The 19,861-nt window shown below is 38.6% G+C and overlaps 1 protein-coding gene, 1 non-coding gene and 1 pseudogene across 3 annotated transcripts in view; all 3 read left to right on the forward strand.

Moving 5' to 3' along the window:
• The window catches only part of ZNF41 (zinc finger protein 41), a 46,256-nt gene extending 34,156 nt beyond the window's left edge, over positions 1 to 12,100 (forward strand). For both annotated transcript variants that reach the window (XM_036270615.1, XM_036270614.1), the window contains exons 3-5: positions 245 to 371; positions 637 to 732; positions 9,652 to 12,100. In XM_036270615.1, coding sequence (XP_036126508.1) covers positions 245 to 371; positions 637 to 732; positions 9,652 to 11,702 — 2,274 coding nt within the window. In that variant the 3' untranslated portion in view covers positions 11,703 to 12,100. The remainder of the gene's footprint in view (positions 1 to 244; positions 372 to 636; positions 733 to 9,651) is intronic.
• Positions 12,101 to 12,195: 95 nt separating this feature from the next.
• Positions 12,196 to 17,870, forward strand: LOC118635449 (annotated as a pseudogene).
• LOC118636751 lies at positions 14,048 to 14,153 on the forward strand. The gene has a single exon (XR_004960737.1). It is a non-coding gene; the product is annotated as a U6 spliceosomal RNA (small nuclear RNA).
• Positions 17,871 to 19,861: the final 1,991 nt, after the last annotated feature.

A 19,861-nucleotide genomic window follows, 5' to 3' on the forward strand; every position in this document is an offset into this window, starting at 1 on the left:
GAGCATAGATGGTAGAGAGGGAGGGGGGACAGAGAAAAAAAAATCAATGCAAGAAAGACACATCAACTGGTTGCCTTACGTACATGCCCAGAGCAGGGCTGCAGATCAAACCTGCATCCCCGGTACATGCCCTTGACCAGGAATCAAGACCACAACCCTTGGTGCTTGAGCCAACGCTCTAACTACTGAGCAATACTAGCCAGGGCCTGACCATGTTGTTTTGAGCAGGATTGTGCTGTTACAGGTCTCAGTGTCATTCGAGGATGTGACTGTGAACTTCAGCAGGGATGAATGGCAGCACTTGGACTCTGCTCAAAGACGCCTATACCGGGATGTGACCCTGGAGAACTATAGCCACCTGCTCTCAGTCGGTAAGCACAGCCACCTTATGTGTCTGCCAGGGGCCTCAGGAGGGTTATTTCCATTCTCAGCTGCTGAGTGCTCTGGGACTTCTCAACAGTGTAATGGTGTCATTTTTTATTTGTCTAGATTCTTCAGTCCATTTTCAGCTTTATTATTATTACTCTATTCCTTGTGAAATGTGATTACTTTTCTGTACAACAAATGGAAGTACCATTGAAAGGTCCCTAAAACCCATTTAGCTGGACCAAATCTTGTATCATGTCCTGTTAACAGGGTACCAAGTTCCCAAACCAGAGGTTATCTTCAAATTGGAGCAAGGAGCGGGACCGTGGACATTGGAGGGGGAAACCCCACATCAGAGCTGTTCAGGTGAGTATAACCCAGGAAGATGGGAGACATGGAAGTAAATCTCACTTTTGTAGGAGATGTTGGTACCTTTCAAAGGCTGTGAAGATAACATGTCTTGGAAATTCTAAACTTTTGGACTTGCTTGGGGAATAGTTGACAGAAGCCCCTCCGAAATCTAAGTGCCATCTCCAGCTATGACCCTTACCACATCTATTGTCTTTTTCTCTTGGCTTTTTGACAAGAAAACTGTGACCAATCCTATACCCTAGATCATTTACCACCCTATCTTACGAAAAAAAGATTTTTAAATTGATTGTTAGACAGAGAGGAAGAGGGGGAGAGAGAGAGAGAAACATGGATGTGAGAGAGAAACATCGATTGGCTGCCTCCCGTGCATCCCCTACCAGGGATCAAGCTGGCAACCTGGGCGTGTGCCCTGACCAGGAATCAAACTGGTGACCTTTCTGTTCATGGGACAATGCCCAACCAACTGAGCCACACTGGCCAGGGCTCACTCTGCCTTATCTAGGATCTTTTTATACTTCTGAGTCCACCTCCATCCCCCTTATCTTAGATTCTTTTCTTGTATATTTAGATATTTTAAAAACTTTTCCTTTTTATTCTAAATCCCCATATCCATTACTTATGCCTCCTCCCATGGGCAGCTGCTCTAATGCATTTGATCTTTGAATTTGTGTAGTGTTCTCTTAAAGCCTGATGTATTGGTTTATGAGTATGTTCTTTTAGTATATATAAATTATACTGTGCTATGTGTCTTAATTTTATTCCTTTTTCCCCTGCTGTTATCTGTTATCTTTTTGATGATAGCCATTCTAACAGATGTGAGGTGATATTGTGGTTTTGACTTCCCTGATGATTAGTGGTGTTGAGAATCTTTCCATGGACCTGTTCTTCTGTATGTCTTCTTGGAAAACTTTCTGTTCTGTTCCTCTTGCCATTTTTAAATTGATTTGGATTGTGGGGGAGTGTTTGTTGGTTTATTTTGCCATTGCGTTATGTGAGTTCTTTATATATTTGGACTATTAACCTTTTATCAAACGTATGATTTGCAAATATTTTCTCCATTTCATAGGTTGCCCTTCATTTTATTGATTTTTTTTTTTTTTTTGCTGTACATTTTAAACATTTTCTTCATGTCCAGCACATTTATTGTCTTCCCTGAATCTGACTCCATTCTGTGCTCTGTTCAGATGATTCATTATCACCCTGTGATCAGATTTCACTGTTCCATTAAATGTCTCTCAATTACTTCAGCATATATGGCTCTTTCCTTTTTTTCCTTCCTCTATCTCACAGGAACTTAGAGGAAAAAACAGGATTTTAGACTGTGTGGTAACTGAGGTTTTTACCTCTGTTTTTAGAAAGTTCCCAGAATTAAGACCATGTTTCAGGTTCTGATCAGGAGAGAGAAACAACATGCTAATTTGACCAAGGAAAGTTTAACATAAAGAATTATTAGCTAGAATGTCACACCCCCACCACGTTGTGGTGATGGTTCTTAAGGTGAGCCATGGTGAAATCCTTGGACCCACTGACATTACCCTAATGTTCCCCGCCCCCCACCCACTTGTTGTTTTGGGCTTTGTTGTGGAACAGAAAGGAGAATCAACTGAGAACCCAAGGCTCTTCAGGTAACCGAGAATAACAGCCTCCAGGCAAAAAGCTAGAGGATAACTGAACTGTTCCTGGGCTTGCAAATCTACCCAGGAAAGTAAGACTTGACACTGATGTTTAACGTGGGCCCTCCCACACTCATCCAAACCTAGTAAAGGGAGCCACAAACAACAGAACACCAACACCTACAGGGAAAATTTGGCAGGTTCAAAAACCCACTGAGATAGCCAAAATGGTGAAACAAAGAAACAAATCCCAAATGAAAGAACAAGAGACATCTACCAAAGATGAGATAAATGAAATGCAGTTAAGCAAGTTATCAGAGTTAGAGTTCAGAGCCATGACCTTGAGGAAGCTCAACAGCATGAGTAAGGACCTCAACACCATGAGTAAAGATATAGAAGCATTGAAACCCAACCAAGTGTAAATGAAGAATGACATAGCAGAAATAAAGAACACATTGGAAAGACTACACAGCAGAGTAGAGGAAGCTGAGGACCGAACCAGTGAATTAGAAGACAGGATAGAAAAAAATCAACCAATTAGAAAACCAAAAGAAAAAAACAATTAAAAAACAGGAAGACCGCCTAAGAGAACTGTGGGACAACTGGAAATGTAGTAATATTTGCATCATAGCAGTCCCCGAAGAAGAACAAAATGAACAAGGGTTAGAGAACATATTTGAAGAAATAGTGACAGAAAAGTTTCCTAACTTGGTGAAGGAAGAAAGCATTCAAGTTCAAGAAGCTCAAAGAGCCCCAAGTAAGAAGAACCCAAATGAGCCCACACCAAGACACATAGTAATTAAAATGCCAAAAATTAAAGACAAAGAGAGAATCCTAAAGGCAACAAGAGATAAGCAACAGGTTGCCTACAAAGGAACCCCCATTAGGCTATCAGCTGACTTCTCAATAGAAGCACTACAGGCCAGAAGGGAATGGCATGACGTTATCAAGGTCATGAAAAACAAGAATCTGAATCCAAGACTACTCTATCCAGCAAGGCTATCATTCAAAATAGAAGGTCAAATAAAGAGCTTCCCACCCAAAAAAAAGGCTAAGGGAATACATTAGCACCAAACCAGCACTGCAAGAAATGTTAAAAGGACTGCTGTAATTAGTAGAAGAAATAGGAAGAAAAATATAACTACACTAAACAAAAATGGCAATAAATAAGTACATATCAATAATCACCTTAAATGTAAATTGATTGAATGCTCTGATAAAAATACACAGAGTAGCTGATTGGATAAGAAAGCATGACTCATATATGTGTTGTTTACAAGAGACCCACCTCACAACAAAAGACTCACGTATGTTGAAAGTGAAGGGATGGAAAAAAATCTTTCAAGCAAACGGAAAGGAAAAAAGAGCTGGGGTAGCAATACTCATATCTGATAAAGTAGATTTCAAAATGAAGGCCATAACTAGAGACAAAGAAGGCCACTACATAATATTGAAAGGATCTATCCAACAGGAAGATATAACCTTGGTAAACATATATGCACCCAATATAGGAGCACCAACATATATTAAAAATTTCTGGAGGACTTCAAAGGAGAAATCAACAGCAATGCAATCACAGCAGGGGACTTTAACACCATGCTGACATCACTGGATAGATCCTCTAGACAAAAACCGAACAAGGAAACAGAGACTCTAAATGAAGTACTAGAACAAATTTAATAGATATCTATGGAGAATTAAACCCCAAAACTACAGAATACACATTCTTCGCAAGTGCACATGGGACATTCTCAAAGACAGACCACATGTTAAGACAAAAACTAAGTCTCTGCAAGTTCAAGAAGATTGAAATTATATCAAGCATCTTCTCAGATCACAATAGCATGAAACTAGAAATCAATTGCAACAAGAACATGCAAAGACATTTGAACATATGGAAGCTAAATAGCATGTTATTAAACAACGAATGGGTTACTGGAGAAAACAAGGAAGAAATTTAAAACTTCCAGGAAACCCCACACTTATTTAACATAGTACTGGAAGTCTTAGCCACAGCAATCAGACATGAAGAAAAAAATAAAAGGGATCCAAATTGAAAAGGAGGAAGTGAAACTGTCATTATTTGCAGATGACCTGATATTATATGTAGAAAACCCTAAAGACTCCATCAAAACTTTACTAGACTTAATAAATGAATTTGGCAAAGTAGCAGGATACAAAATTAATGTCAAGAAATTGACAGCATTCTTATACACCGATGATGAACTCACAGAAAGAGAAACTGAAAAAACAATCCCATTTACCATCGCAGCAAAAAAATTAAGATATCTAGGAATAAACTTAACCAAAGAAGTAAAGGACCTAATTGCAGAAACCTACAGGACATTGAAAAAATAAATAGAGGAAGATATAAAAATGTGGAAACACATACCTTGTTCATGGATTGGAAGAATTAACATCATTAAAAAGTCCATATTACCCAAAACAATCTATAGATTCAATGCAATCCCCATCAAAATACCAACGACATGTTTCACAGAACTAGAACAAATATTTCAAAAGTTCATATGGAACCAAAAAGACCCCGAATAGCCATAGCAATCTTGAAAAAGAAAGACAAAGTAGGTGGGATCACAATATCAGATATCAGGTTATACTACAAAGCTACTGTAATCAAAACAGCCTGGTACTGGCACAAGAACAAGCATATAGACCAGTGGAACAGAACAGAGAACCCAGAAATTGACCCAAGACATTATACTCAATTTATATTGGACAAAGGAGGCAAGAGTATACAATGGAGTAAAGACAGTCTCTTTAATAAATGGTGTTGGGAAAATTGGACAGCTATATGCAAAAAAATGAAACTAGACCATCAACTTACACCATGCACAAGAATAAACTCAAAATGGATAAAATTCTTAAATGTGACCCGTGAATCCATAAAAATTCTAGAAGAAAATGTAGGCAACAAAATTTCAGACATCATACACAGCAGAATTTTTACTGATACATCACCTAAGGCAACAGAAACAAAGGAAAAAATGAACACATGGGACTACATCAAACTAAAAAGCTTCTGCACAGCAAAAGAAACAACCATCAAAATGGAAAGGCAACCCACTGTATGGGAGAGCATCATTGCCAATGATACATCAGATAAGGGGTTAATTTCCAAAATATATAGAGTACTCATACAACTCAACAAAAGGAAGTCAAAGTACCCAATTAAAAATAGGCAGAGGAGCTGAATAGACACTTCTCCAAACAGGACATACAAATGGCCAAGAGACATATGAAGAAATGCTCAACATCACTAATCATCAGAGAGATGCACATTAAAACAACAATGAGATATCACCTCACACCTGTCAGAATGGCCGCCATCGACAAATCATCAAAGAAGTGTTGGCGATGGTGTGGAGAAAAGGGGACTCTAGTACATTGCTGGTGGGAATGCAGACTGGTGCAGCCTCTAAGGAAAACAATATGGTGTTACCTCAAAAATATAGAAATTGAACTGCCATTTAACCCAGTGATCCCACTTCTAGGAATATACCCTAAGAAGCCTGAAACAGCAATCAGAAAGAATATATGTACCCCCATGTTCATAGCAGCACTATTTACAATAGCTAAGATCTGGAAACAGCCCAAGCGTTCATCAGTAGATGAATGGATAAAAAAGATGTGGTACATATACACAATGGAGTACTATGCAGCTGTAAGAAAGAAAGATCTCTTATCCTTTGGGACAACATGGAGGGACCTGAAAAGTATTATCCTCAGTGAAACAAACCAAACAGAAAAAGACACATATCACATAATCTCACTTATTTGTGGAATATAATGAACATAACAGTCTGAGGAATAGGTTAGACCCAGAGACGTGGAAGTACGGTACAGACTGACAACCCTCAGAAGAGAGGGTGGTGGGTGGAGGAAAGAGATAAACCACAGAACTTATATGCATGTGTGCATAACCAACGGACATGGACAACAAAGCCAGAGACAGAGTGGGGGGGATGGGGAGGAGGGTGTCAATGGGGTAGAAAAGGAGAAACATCTGTAACAAAAATAAATTCATATGCCCTGGCCAGTTTTGCTCAATGGTTAGAGTGTCAGCCTGCGGTCCAGAGAGACCCAGGTTCGGTTTCCACTAAGGGCATGTACCTCTTGGTTGCAGTTTATCCCCGGGGGATTTGTTCCTTTCACATTGATGTTTCTCTCTCTCTCTCTTCCTCTCTCCCTCCCACTCTACCTGAACAAAAATGGGAAAGTGTCCTTGGGTGAAAATTAAAAACAATTAATTAATTAATTAAAACTGGAAAAAATCAATAAAGGAAAATTTTTTTAAAGGATTATTAGCTATAATTGTATTGGAGTAACAGGGATGGCTAGTAGAAGTAAAGAGAACTCTAAAGAATAAAGGAATAGTGGAAATAAGGAACAACCGGTACCTGTACTATTGTGATGAAGCACCCAAACAAATGCCTCCCCAGCTTCCAAGGGATGAGGTCCAGCAGTGGTTCATGTCATGGCAGAAGAGTTGCTGAGGTACCATGCTGGCAGAACCTTTTGGAATCTTCCCTCTGGGGTTCCAGAGAAAGCTGATCATGGGAAAGTGTTTTTCTGGAGTTACTGTTTTGGAGAGGTGCCAAGGTAAACTGCTGGGTGCTACTGGCTGCAATGCACTGCAGGAATCCGGAGCTGGGTGCTAGAGAACTCACTCATTACAGATAGGAGCTGAGCTCTAAAGAAGCCACCTAAACTGCAAGACCTGGATGCTGGGGAAGCAGTGTGTGCATGAGGAGCCAGATGTTAGCAAAGCCAGCCACACTGCAGGAGCCTGGTGCTGGACTTAAAAAGTGTGCCGAGTGAGCCCTCTAGAACCAGCAAAACCCCTTCCTCCTGCAGTGTCTCTCCGTTACCCTCTAATGACCAAACTCATCATTGTGCCAGCTGGCAAAGGAAAAACATACTTAGAGAGACCCAGACCCATTTTTGTAGAGTGGACAAGGAAGCATGAATTTGGAGTTGGTAGACTATACATTGATAACTGGCACACTTATTCTTCAGTTTTCTGAAGTGAAGCATGGAATATCATTTAGTAAAGTTAAACTTAAATTTATTGAATTTGGGGGGATAGAGGAGGAATTTGACTGTCTTTCAGAAGGATTTTTCAAGTGTCTGCTAAGAGGAATTCAAAGGACCATAGAATTTATTTGGAAAGGGAAGACAACTGCATGAAATGTTAATAATTTCAGTCATTGTGTATTAATTATTTCTATTATAACACAAATTGTGCCAAATTGACTATCAATATGTGTGGTACCGTATTTCTTTATATATTCATAGCAACTGAAATTAGAGCTAATATGGAGGACAATCCATTTTGAATATGCACAGAGGAGTAAAACAACAAGCTTAATATAAATGTATATCCTCTCATATAAGAATTCTGAGGTGAATGGGTTTATTCAACAAGTCAACTCTAATCCTGACACATCACTCAAGGACCATGTTCCAAATCATTGTTCTTCCATCTCCTAGGGTATTGTCAGTTGCGTGGTTAATGTTGAGTCATTGTTGTGCCCAGTGGGAAAGGAAAGGAGGAATAGAGAAGATTTGCCCACTGTCTTAAGGCCTGATCTGGAAGGGGCACATATCACTTCTGTTCATACTCCACTGGTGAGAACAAAGGAAAGCTGGTTGATGTAATACCCAGCTACATCCTGTTACTATAAAAGGAAAGGTAATGGCCGGCTTGGCTCAGCGGCTAGAGCATCGGCCTGCGGTAGAGAGACCCGGGTTCGGTTCCCGATAAGGGCATGTACCTTGGTTGCAGTTTGTCCCCAGCCCTGACCCAACCAGGGCTGTGCTGGAGGCAGCCACTTGATGTGTCCTTTTCACATTGATGTCTCTCTCTCTCTCTCTCTCTCTCTCTCTCTCTCTCTCTCTCTCTTAATTTCCCTCCCTCCCACTCTATCTGAACAAAAAATTGAAAAATGTTCTCGGGTGAGGATTAAAAAAAAAAAGGAAAGGTAAATAGATTTGGGTGGATGGCTTGCAGTTTCTGCCATAGGTGGCTTTTCCTCTCTTATTTTACACTTGTTAAAGCATATATTCATGCCTGGCTGGTGTGGTTCAGTGGACTGAGTTTCGTCCCATGGACTGAGAGGTCCCAGGTCAGTTACTGGTCAGGGCACATGCCTGGGTTGCGGATTTGATCCCCAATAGGGGGCATGCAGGAGGCAGCCTATTGATGTTTCTCTCTCTCATCAATGTTTCTATTTCTTTCTCCCTTCCTCTCTCTCAAAAAAAAAATCAATAAAAACATATTTTAAAAAATAAAACAAAATAGAAGCATATATTCCTGAGACCAAGGAAAACTTGCAGCTGGCTACAGAGTTGGAGTACAGATACCTATTTAGTGTTTCTATATCAAGATAGCTGGTGTTGTAAGATTTTTTCCTATAGATATAAAGGAATTGATGCTTGATGCACATAAGTTTATGTTGATGCTCATAATGGTTCAGAGAGAAAAGCAAGAAGCAGCAAAGAGATTAGTAAGGTTTTAGAGCTGATATGTAATAAAGACATACCATCTGAAATATCTTTTGCATGCTAGGCTTCCTTTTAAGAGACTTCACATTCTTCTTCTGGTTACTCTACTCACTATCCAGACCTCCTACTAGTGGAGATAGATTCCCAGGGTTCAAATCCCATCTCTCTCATTTATATAGCTATTTGATCTTCAACAAGTTATATAATTTCTCTGTGCTTCTATTTTTTCATCTGTGTTTCATGATTGGTAATGATAGCTACCTCTTTATAGAGTTGAGTGAAGATTAAATGAACTGTTATGTATAAAGCACTTGGAACACCCTGGCCATTTGGCTCATCGGTTAGAGTGTCGGTCTATGGTCCAGAGAGACCTGGGTTTGGTTCCCGCTAAGGGCGCGTACTTTGGTTGCAGTTTGTCCCTGGCCCTGGTTGGGTCATGTGGGTGGCAACCACTCGATGTGTCTCTTTCACGTCGATGTTTCTCTCTCTCTCTTCCTCTCTTTCCCCCGCCATTCTATCTGAACAAAAAATGGGAAAATGTCCTCGGGTAAGAATAAAATAAAATAAAGCACTTGGAACAGTGCCTGGTTTATCACAAATATTATATAATTGTTTTGCATATAGTGAGTGTTGTAGTAGAATTTTATTACTAAATTCTTATTGCTTTCATTATTGTCATATGGCCTCTGTATTCATCTTGTCTGAACTACATGTAACCTCTATCCTCTGCTAATTGTTCTTTGAGTCATTTTCATTCTTTTCTTTTTATTTCTAGATGAGGATATTGGACAAGCCCAACAACAGAGAATTTCTGGAGAAGTTTCATTCCACTGTGAGAAATTTGGTCAATCCATAGAAGATTCATTGTGTTCCATTTTAGAAGAATTGTGGCAAGATACTGACCAGCTGGTGAGATATCAAGAAAACCAAAATAATCCTATAAGTCATGTGAAAGTATTCATTAAAGAGAGAGGCTATGAATGTAAAAATATTGAAAAAATAATTCATGTGAGTACCAAGTTTGTTCCATCAATTAGAAGACTCCATAACTGTGACACAATTGAAAAGAGTTTGAAGCATACTTTAAACTTACATAATCATAATAAAAGCAATGCAACAATGAACCTTGATAAGATTTTTGGAAAAGGCAACAATTTTGCCCATAGCCCTTCCTGTACTAAGGATGAGAATGCTAATATAGGAGCAAATGCTTGTGAACATAATCAATGTGGAAAACATCTTGGCCACAAACAAGTTCTCATCCACCATCAGAAAGTTCATACTAGGGGGAAACTTTATATATGTACTGAGTATGTAAAGAGCTTCACCCAAAAGTCAAATCTCTTTGAGCATCAGAGAATTCGTGCTGGAGAAAAATCCCATGAATGCAACAGAAGTGAGAAAGTCTTTACTCAGAAGCCCCAAATGGATGTAGCTCAGCGTGTTTATGCAAGAGAAAAACCTTATGTATGCACTCAATGTGGGAAGGCCTTTACTCTCAAGTCAAACCTCATTACACATCAGAAAATTCATACTGGGCAGAAACCCTACAAATGCAGTGAGTGTGGAAAAGCCTTTTTCCACAGATCATATCTCTTTAGACATATGAGAATTCATACAGGAGAAAAACCTTATGAATGCAGTGAATGTGGAAGAGGCTTCTCCCAGAATTCAGACCTCAGTATACATCAGAAAACCCATACTGGAGAGAAACTCTACGCATGCAGTGAGTGTGGGAAAGCCTTCACAAGAAAATCAGCACTCAGGATGCATCAGAGAATTCACACAGGAGAGAAACCCTATGTATGCAATGAATGTGGGAAGGCCTTTATCCAGAAATCACATTTCAATACACATCAGAGAATTCATACTGGAGAAAAACCTTATGAATGCAGTGACTGTGGGAAATCATTCACTAAGAAGTCACAACTCCATGTGCATCGAAGAATTCACACAGGAGAAAAACCCTATATATGTGCAGAATGTGGAAAGGTCTTTACTCATAGGACAAATCTCACCACACATCAAAAAACTCATACTGGAGAGAAACCCTATATGTGTGCTGAATGTGGGAAGGCTTTCAGTGATCAGTCAAATCTCATTAAACACCAGAAAACTCATACTGGAGAGAAACCCTATAAATGCAATGGCTGTGGAAAAGCCTTCATATGGAAGTCACGCCTCACTATCCATCAGAAATCTCATATTGGAGAGAGACACTATGAATGCAATGAGTGTGGGAAAGCCTTTATCCAGAAATCAACACTAAGTGTACATCAGAGAATCCATACAGGAGAGAAACCCTATGTTTGTCCTGACTGTGGGAAGGCCTTCATCCAGAAATCACACTTCATTGCACATCATAGAATTCATACTGGAGAGAAGCCTTACGGATGCAATGACTGTGGAAAATGCTTCACTAAGAAGTCACAACTCCGTGTGCATCAGAAAATTCACACAGGAGAGAAACCCAATATATGTGCTGAATGTGGGAAAGCATTCACTGACAGGTCAAATCTCATAACACACCAAAAAATCCATACTAGAGAGAAACCCTATAAATGCAGTGACTGTGGAAAAACCTTCACCTGGAAGTCACGCCTCACTATCCATCAGAAATCTCATACTGGAGAAAGACACTACAAATGCAGTAAATGTGGGAAAGCTTTCATCCAGAAAGCAACATTAAGTATGCATCAGATAATTCATACAGGAAAGAAACCCTATGCTTGTACAGAATGTCAGAAGGCCTTCACTAACAGATCAAATCTCATTAAGCACCAGAAAACTCATAGTGGAGAAAAACTGGACAAAGGCAGTGATTGAAAAAACCTTCAGCTGAAAATTATAACTGGGTATGCATCAGTGGGGAAGCGGAGTGCCTGATGCTGCAATCATTGTGCAGGAGAAAGTAGATATGACAGACTACAGGTGAAGTGAACAGGAGGCAAACAAAGCCAAATATCCCCCAAATCCAAGTACTGCATCACCATAGATGATATACAATTAAATGTGTAGGGAGACTATTCAATAAAGCCTTTGCAATAGTCTTGTTTGGTTTCATGATTCATACAGGGACTCTCAAGCTCCTACAAATGGTAGAAATAGAGACCCCAGGAGATGATTTATAATCTCTTATGTTTCACTTTTTGGATAAAGGGCTTTATACATTTAGCACTGATTAATTTCTTCATACCCTGGAATTTAAAAGTACTCAACACTGGCTGAAATTTTTTTCAAATTTCTAGGGTGGGAAGAAAAGTTTTCATTGCCCAGATACCTTCAGGGCACTGAAGTCAAGGCAGAAACCTAATTGGGAATGCAGATCTGTGAGTAGAACCAAGAAGTTTTTGTGATCATTGACACTGCCATGAAAAATTGTTCTTTCTCTTCTCTTTGAGAAGTCACCATGGTATATTTTTTGAAAATTAAGTAGAATTTTAAAACTTAAAATTAATTTTATGCATTTGCAAATTAGGCAAAGCTCTAGCTTATGTTGCAGGAGTATAGTTATTAAATGTTGCACACATCTAAAGGTGGCAATTGTTCCCTCATTAATTCCATGCTGTGGCAGTAGGTGATGATTCACACTCGAAGAAACTATGCATACCTTCTAACCTGTACTCCCAAAGCTATCCTTTATGTAAGTTGCAGACCACAGACTTCTTATCCCTTTAGTGACTGATCCTGAGCTACAGGACTCTGGACTTCCAGTCTTGTCCACTGAAGCCTTTGCTTTCTTTGGGATTCTTGTTTGAAAAACAATGACTGAGAAATTGGGTTTCAATACGTAAAGTTTTGATTTTGTTTTTCTTCCAATTTGGTTACGATATATTCATTTTCTATATGCCTATTAAGAAGTACTTTGTGTAGATTGCTATGGGATAAGGTCATTTTGCATTGTAGTTGGTTAGTTTAAGATATAGTTTATTATAGTTGAATTACTGGAAGACTTCTCTAGAAAGAACATTGCCCTTTTTTTTTTGGTTATTGTTCCTCACCTGAGGATATTTTTCTACTTATCAGATAGAGTGGGAGGGAAGGAGAGAGAGAAAGGGAGAGAAACATCAATGTGATAGAGCCACATTGACTGGTTGCCTCCCACACGACCTGACCAGGACCAGGGATGAACCTCAACCAAGGTATATGCCCTTGACCAGAATCAAACCCGGGATTCATTGGTCCATGGGCTGTCACTCTAACCGCAGAGCCAAACCGGCCAGGGCAAGAACATTGATTTAAAAAAAAAAAACACACAAAAAAAAAACACTAATAGCCCTGGCCGGTTTGGCTCAGCGGTTAGAGCATCAGCCTGCGGTCCAGAGAGACCTGGGTTCTCTCCACTAAGGGCACGTACCTTGGCTGCACTTTGTCCCTGGTCCTAGTTGGGTTGTGCCGGAGGCAGCCACTCGATGTGTCCCTTTCACGTTGATGTTACTCTCTCTCTCTCTCTTCCTCTCTCTCCTTCCCACTCTATCTAAACAAAAAATGAAAAAGTGTCCTTGGGTGAGGATAAAAACAAAAAAACACTGATATATGGACACTTTTCCATTTTCCCTTAAATGATTTTTACAATATTCATGAGAAAAGGGGGTTTTCTTTTTAGCATAAAATTTTATTTTATTTTAGATCTTTTTATTAAAGTATAATGCATACAGAAAATGCATATGTCATAAGCATACAGCTCAATGAATTCTCACGAACTGAACATACTCAGATCAAGAAACAGAACATGACTAACACTCCAGAAGCACTCCCTTTGCTCCCTTCCAGGGTAAACACTATCCTGACTTCTAGCAGCATATATTAGTTTTGTCTGTTTGGTATTTCATATAAATAAAGTCAAACATTATATTTCATATTTCAGTGTTTATCTTCTTTCATTGACATTATGAATGTGAGAGTCATCTATATTGCTTAATGTGGTTGTAGATAATTCATGGTCATGTTATATTCCATTGTGAATAAGTTACAATATATTTTTCTATCTTGCTGTTGATGGAAATTTGGGTTGTTTGCAGCTTGGGCTATTAGGAATAGTGCTGCTATATTTTAGTACCTATCTACTGGTGAACATATTTATGAATTTCCGTTAGGTATTATCTAGAAGTTAAACTGCTCAGTCATAGGTATCCATGTAGTCAGCTTTAATTTATAAAACTAGCTTTCCAGTGCTCACTTCAGCAGCACATCTACTATAATTGGAATGATACAGAGAAATTAGCATGGACCCTGCACAAGGATGACATGCAAATTCATGAAGCGTTCCATTTTTTAAAAATAAATAAAACTAATTTTCCAAGCGGCTGTACCAACAGCACAGTATACAAGTTCTAGTGCTCCACATCCTTGTCAACACTTGGTATTTTCCATCTTTTTTACTTTAGCCATTATGGTCAGTGTATAGTAATATTGCAGTGTGGTTTTAATATTTTTCCTTGTCTTCCAATCCCACCACAGTATCTCCCCAAGACAGCTGACTGATATCTGAGATCTGAGACCCAGACATGGTCTGTATATCTGCACCATTTTACATCCCATGAGCAATAGTAAGCAATTAGTAAGTTTAATTCTCCCCCCACACACAAAAGACCAAAGCCAGATGGCTAACTGTTTAATTTCATCAAACGTTTGTGGGAGAAATAATATCAACACTCTACAAAATCTTTTAGAAAATACAGGAGAAGAGAACACTCCCCAACTCTATGAGGCCAGTATTACCTTGATACTTAAGCCATACAAACATATCACAAGAAAACTACAGACCATTGTTCCTCATGAGTATAGATGCAAAAATCTTCAACAAAATATTAGCTAATTGAGTCCAGAAACATGTAAACATATACATAATGACCAAGTGGGGTTTATTCTGGTGATGCAAGGCTGCTTCAAAATTCAAAATCATGCAGTATAATCTATTATATTAGGCTAAAGAAGAAAAATCTCATGATCTACAGGTTCAATACAACTTTATCCAATTTCCAACAAGGCTTTCTTTCCCAGAAATTGATAAGCTAATCCTAATATATATATAGAAATAGAAAGAACCAAGAATAGCAAAAAGGATTTTGCCAAAGAACAAAGTAGGGGGACACTCCTCTCCCAGTTCAAAATTATTATAAAAGTACAGTAACCCAAAACAGCATGGTGCTGGCATGGGGACAGAGACATATATCAATGGAACAAAATAAAGTCAAGGAACAAATCCTCATACTTACGGTCAACATATTCTTTACAAAAGTGGGAAGGCAATTCAATGGAGAAAGAAAAGTCTTTTTAACATTTGGTGCAGGGACAATTGGATATCCACACACTAAAAGATGAATTTAACTAAAAATTAACTCGAATTGGATTAGAGCCCTGGCCAGTGTGGCTCAGTTGGTTGAGAGTCGTCCCATGCAACGAAGTGTTGCCGGTTCAATTCCCAGTCAGGGCACATGCCCAGGTTTCAGGTTCAATCCCCAGTCAGGTTTCGTACAGAAGGCAACCAACTGATGCTTCTCTCTCACATCGATGTTTTTCTCTCTCTCTCTCCTTTCCTCTCTCTCTGAAAATCAGTAAAAACATATATATATATATTTCTTTTATCCTCACCCGAGGACAGTCTTCCATTTTTGGTTCAGATAGAGTGGGAGGGAGAGAAAGAGAGAAAAAAACATTGACATGAAAGGGACACATCGAGTGGCTGCCACCCACACAACCCAACCAGGGCCGGGGACAAACTGCAACCGCGATACATGCCCTTAGTGGGAACTGAACCTGGGTCCCTCTGGACCGCAGGCCGATGCTCTAACTGCTGAGCCAAACCAGTCAGGGCAGTAAAAACATATATATTTTTAAATAGATCAGAAAACAGCCCTGGCCGGTTTGGCTCAGCGGTTGGAGTGTCGGCCTGCGGTCCTGAGAGACCCAGGTTTGGTTTCCGCTAAGGGCGCATACCTCGGTTGCAGTTTGTCCCTGGCCCTGGTTGGTCGTGCGGGTGGCAGCCACTCGATGTGTTCCTTTCACATCAATGTTTCTCTCTCTCTCTCTGTTCCTCTCTCTCCCTCCCACTCTACCTGAACAAAAAAAAAAAAAAGAGAAAGAAAACAGGAGACAATCTCTGTGTCCTTGTATTAAGCAAGGAATTCTCAGAGAGGACACCAAAAGCATGCTATATAAAGAAAAGAATAATAAATTGGACTTTATCAAAACCAAAAAGGTTTGTGCTTCAGAAGACACTATTAAGAAAGGGAAAGACAAAACAGACTGGGAGAAAATATTTGTAAATCATGTATCTGATAAAGGACTTGTATCCAGAAAATATAAAGAACTTTTACAACTCAATAAAAGGAAGAAAAACAACCCAGTTTAAAAATGGGCAAAAATATTTGAAGAGACATTTCACCAAAGAAGATGTGAAAATAAGCACATGAAGAGGTGCCCAACATCATTAGTCATTAGAGAAAATCTAATGAAAACCACAGTGAAATGTCACTGTACATGTCCAAAAACTGCTAAAAAAAATTATAACAAACATTGGCAAGGACATGGAGAATCAGGAACTTTCACACATTTCTGGTGTGAATGCATGAAATAGTATAGTCAATTTGGAAAAGTTTGGTAGTTTCGAAAATGTTTATCATAGGGGAAATCAGTGGGAGAGAAAGGAGAAACATCTGTAACAAAAATAAATTAATTAAATAAATAAAATGTTTATTATAAATTTACCATAGGACCCAGCAATGCCACTCCTATTATCCACCCAAAAGATATGTAACATGTGGTCACACAAACACTTGCACTTGAATATTCATAACAACATTATTCATATGAGGCAAAAAAGTAAAGACAATCCAAATATCCATCAACTGGTGAATAGATAAACAAAATGTCGCATGTTCAGCAATAAAAAGAAACAAATACTAATACAGGCATACCTAGTTTTATTGCGCTTCACTTTATTGCACTTCACAGGTGTTGCAATTTTTTACAAGGTGAATGCAAGACCCTCCACCAGCAAAAAGATTGTGACTCACTTTCTTGTGATACTTTATTACCATGGCCTGGAACTGAGCCTGCAATATCTCCAAGGTATGCCTATAAATACTACAACATGGATGAACCTCAAAAATATTATGCTAAATGAAAGAAGCAAGGCACGAAATATATAATTTTGTATTTGTATATTATATTTATATGAAATGCCAGAAAAGTAAAATGTATAGAGAGCTGTAGATTGATTAGTGGTTGTCTGGAGGTAAGAATGGGAACAGGCATTAACTGTAAATTAGTACAAGGGATATTATTGGGGTGATATAAATGTTCTAGAATTTGATTGTGGTGATAGTTATACAACTGGGTAAATTTACTAAAGACCATTGAGCTGATCCTTAAATCTATTCCTGTTTAAACATCTGGATTCCCTGCCATAATATCTGTTGCCACCTGTAGTTAGGATAAATGTTGTCTTGGGGCCTGTTGTATATTTAAGAATAAACTTTTGGACATCACTCCCAGGCACCTGGTGGCACATTGGCGGAGCCTTCAGCAGGTGTCCTGGGAACAAACATGGCCACAGCGATTTCTACCTGCACTACCATGTAGGGCACAAGGGCAAATTCGGACACGAGTTTCTGGAATTCGAGTTTCGGCCAGATGGAAAGTTTAGATATGCCAACAACAGCAATTACAAAAATGATGTCATGATCAGAAAAGAGGCTTTATATACATAAGAGTGTGATGGAATACTTGAAGAGAATTACTGATGACAGTGAAATTACAAAAGGAGATGATGCTTTGTGGCCTCCCCCTGACAGGGTTGGCAGACAAGAGCTTGAAATTATAATTGGAGTTAAACACATTTCTTTTACTACATCAAAAACAGGTTCTCTTGTTGATGTAAATTAGTCAAAGGATCCTAAAGGCCTTTGAGTATTTTACTATTTGGTACAGGACCAGAAATGTTTAGTTTTTAGTCTTATTAGATTACATTTCAAGATTAAACCAATCTAAATTATATGTTTTTTGAAGCTGTTTTTATATTTAATTAAGGGCTGAGTAAGGGAGGGTTTATTTGTCATTTACAATACTGGGATTTTTATGAATGTGAAGCAAACAAATTTTTTGTATGCAAATAAGAAAATACATAAACAGGCTTCATGGTTTACTTGTGTCCAAGTGGGTTGGACAGTCCCCACACACATTAAATTCTATAAATAAAAACCACCTTTTGTTGAAATTTTGCTCCAATAAAACTTACAAAGCCTGAAAAAAATTAAACATTAAAAAAGTATTAAATAAATAAATAATAAACTTTTGTTTGAAAAGAAGTCATTGAACTGTACAATTTAAATATGGAATGTAAATTATACCTCAATAAAGTTGTTTCTTTTTCAGGGTTGTTTTGGCTATTCTAAGTTCTTGACATTTTCATATGAATTGTAGAATAAGTTTGTCCATTTCAACAACAAAAAAGCTGCTATGATTTTTATTGGGATTGGTTTGAATCTATAGACCAATTTGGGGCAAATTGAAGTCTTAACAATATTGAGTTTTCTGACCCATAAATAAGGTACATCTCTCCATTACTTTAAGTATTCTTTGATTTCTCTCAGCAATATTTTGTAGTTTTCAGTGTACAGGTCTTTCACATTGATAAATTATCCTCTAAGTATTTCATATTTGTGATGCTATTTTACTTGGTATTGTCTTATTTCCACTTTATTGTGTGGTATTGGTTTTTAATTTTAATTTCTTATTAATTACTAGTATATAGAAAATAATTGATATTTGTGTGTTTATCTTGTGTGGAAGTTAGAGGAAATGGTCCCCACATAAAACTTCCCTCATGACGCCAATTGTAAGTTCAAGTTCAAAGGTCTCGAAGACCACCTTCAGGTTCAATAATTCACCGGAAGGATTCACAGAACTCACTGAAAGTTATTATACTCATGGTTACATTTTATTACAGCTAAATGATAGAGTTTAAACTCAGCAAAGGCCAGAAACACATAGGGCGGAGTCCAGGAAGGTAACACAAGGAGAGCTTCCAGTTGTCTCCCCACAGAATCAGGACAGAATTACTCTCCAGGTATTAATGGAAACTCGCCCAAAGCTTGATGTCCAGAGCTTTAATGGGGCTCCATCATGTAGGCACAGTTGACTGTTCACATGGCTAAGCTCAGCTTCCAACCCTCAGGAGACCAAGCCTCATGACCCAAAGCCCTCATCCTTTATAATGTTGTTTTGTTTTGTTTTTACTTTTTTTTTATCCTCACCCGAGGACATTTTTTCATTTTTTGTTCAGATAGAGTGGGAGGGAGAGAGAGAGAGAAACATCGATGTGAAAGGGACACATCGAGTGGCTGCCTCCCGCACGACCAACCAGGGCTGGGGACAAACTGCAACCGAGGTACATGCCCTTAGCAGGAACCGAACCCGGGTCTCTCTGGATTGCAGGCTGAGGCCAGGGCTTCATAATATTGTTGATGTGGCTCTGAGCTCCCATCCTAAATCATAGTTACTATTTGAATGGCACAAAGCCCCCAGGTAAACAAAGGCATTCCTATTAGGCATGGCATTCCAAGGGCCTAGAGATTACCTCCCAGAAGCTGAGGACAAAGGCCAGACATCTCTTTGGGTAAGGTTAAATACTTTACTACACAGGCCACCCCTAGTCTTTGACCAAAGCTCTTTCACAGCAAAATATATTTGTCTGGGCATCTAGTTTTAGTATAGTACTTATATGACACACAGCAATGGTAAAAAATGAATTCATCCTATAAAGCCATTATATACAATTTCATATTTTAATACTAATTTGATTACTCTTCTTTGATCTACCTCTATTTGTACCTTATGATATACTTGTGCTAAATTATTTAATTGATGATCAGCTAAATCCATTTCTTCCGCAAACCAGTTATTTCCCATCAGTATTATATCCTGAAAAGTCTTTAACTCAATTTCCTGATATATTAGACCATCAATATAAATATAATCTT

Source organism: Molossus molossus, unplaced genomic scaffold (assembly GCF_014108415.1).
Source record: "Molossus molossus isolate mMolMol1 unplaced genomic scaffold, mMolMol1.p scaffold_m16_p_2, whole genome shotgun sequence".
NCBI classification, from domain to species: domain Eukaryota; kingdom Metazoa; phylum Chordata; class Mammalia; order Chiroptera; family Molossidae; genus Molossus; species Molossus molossus.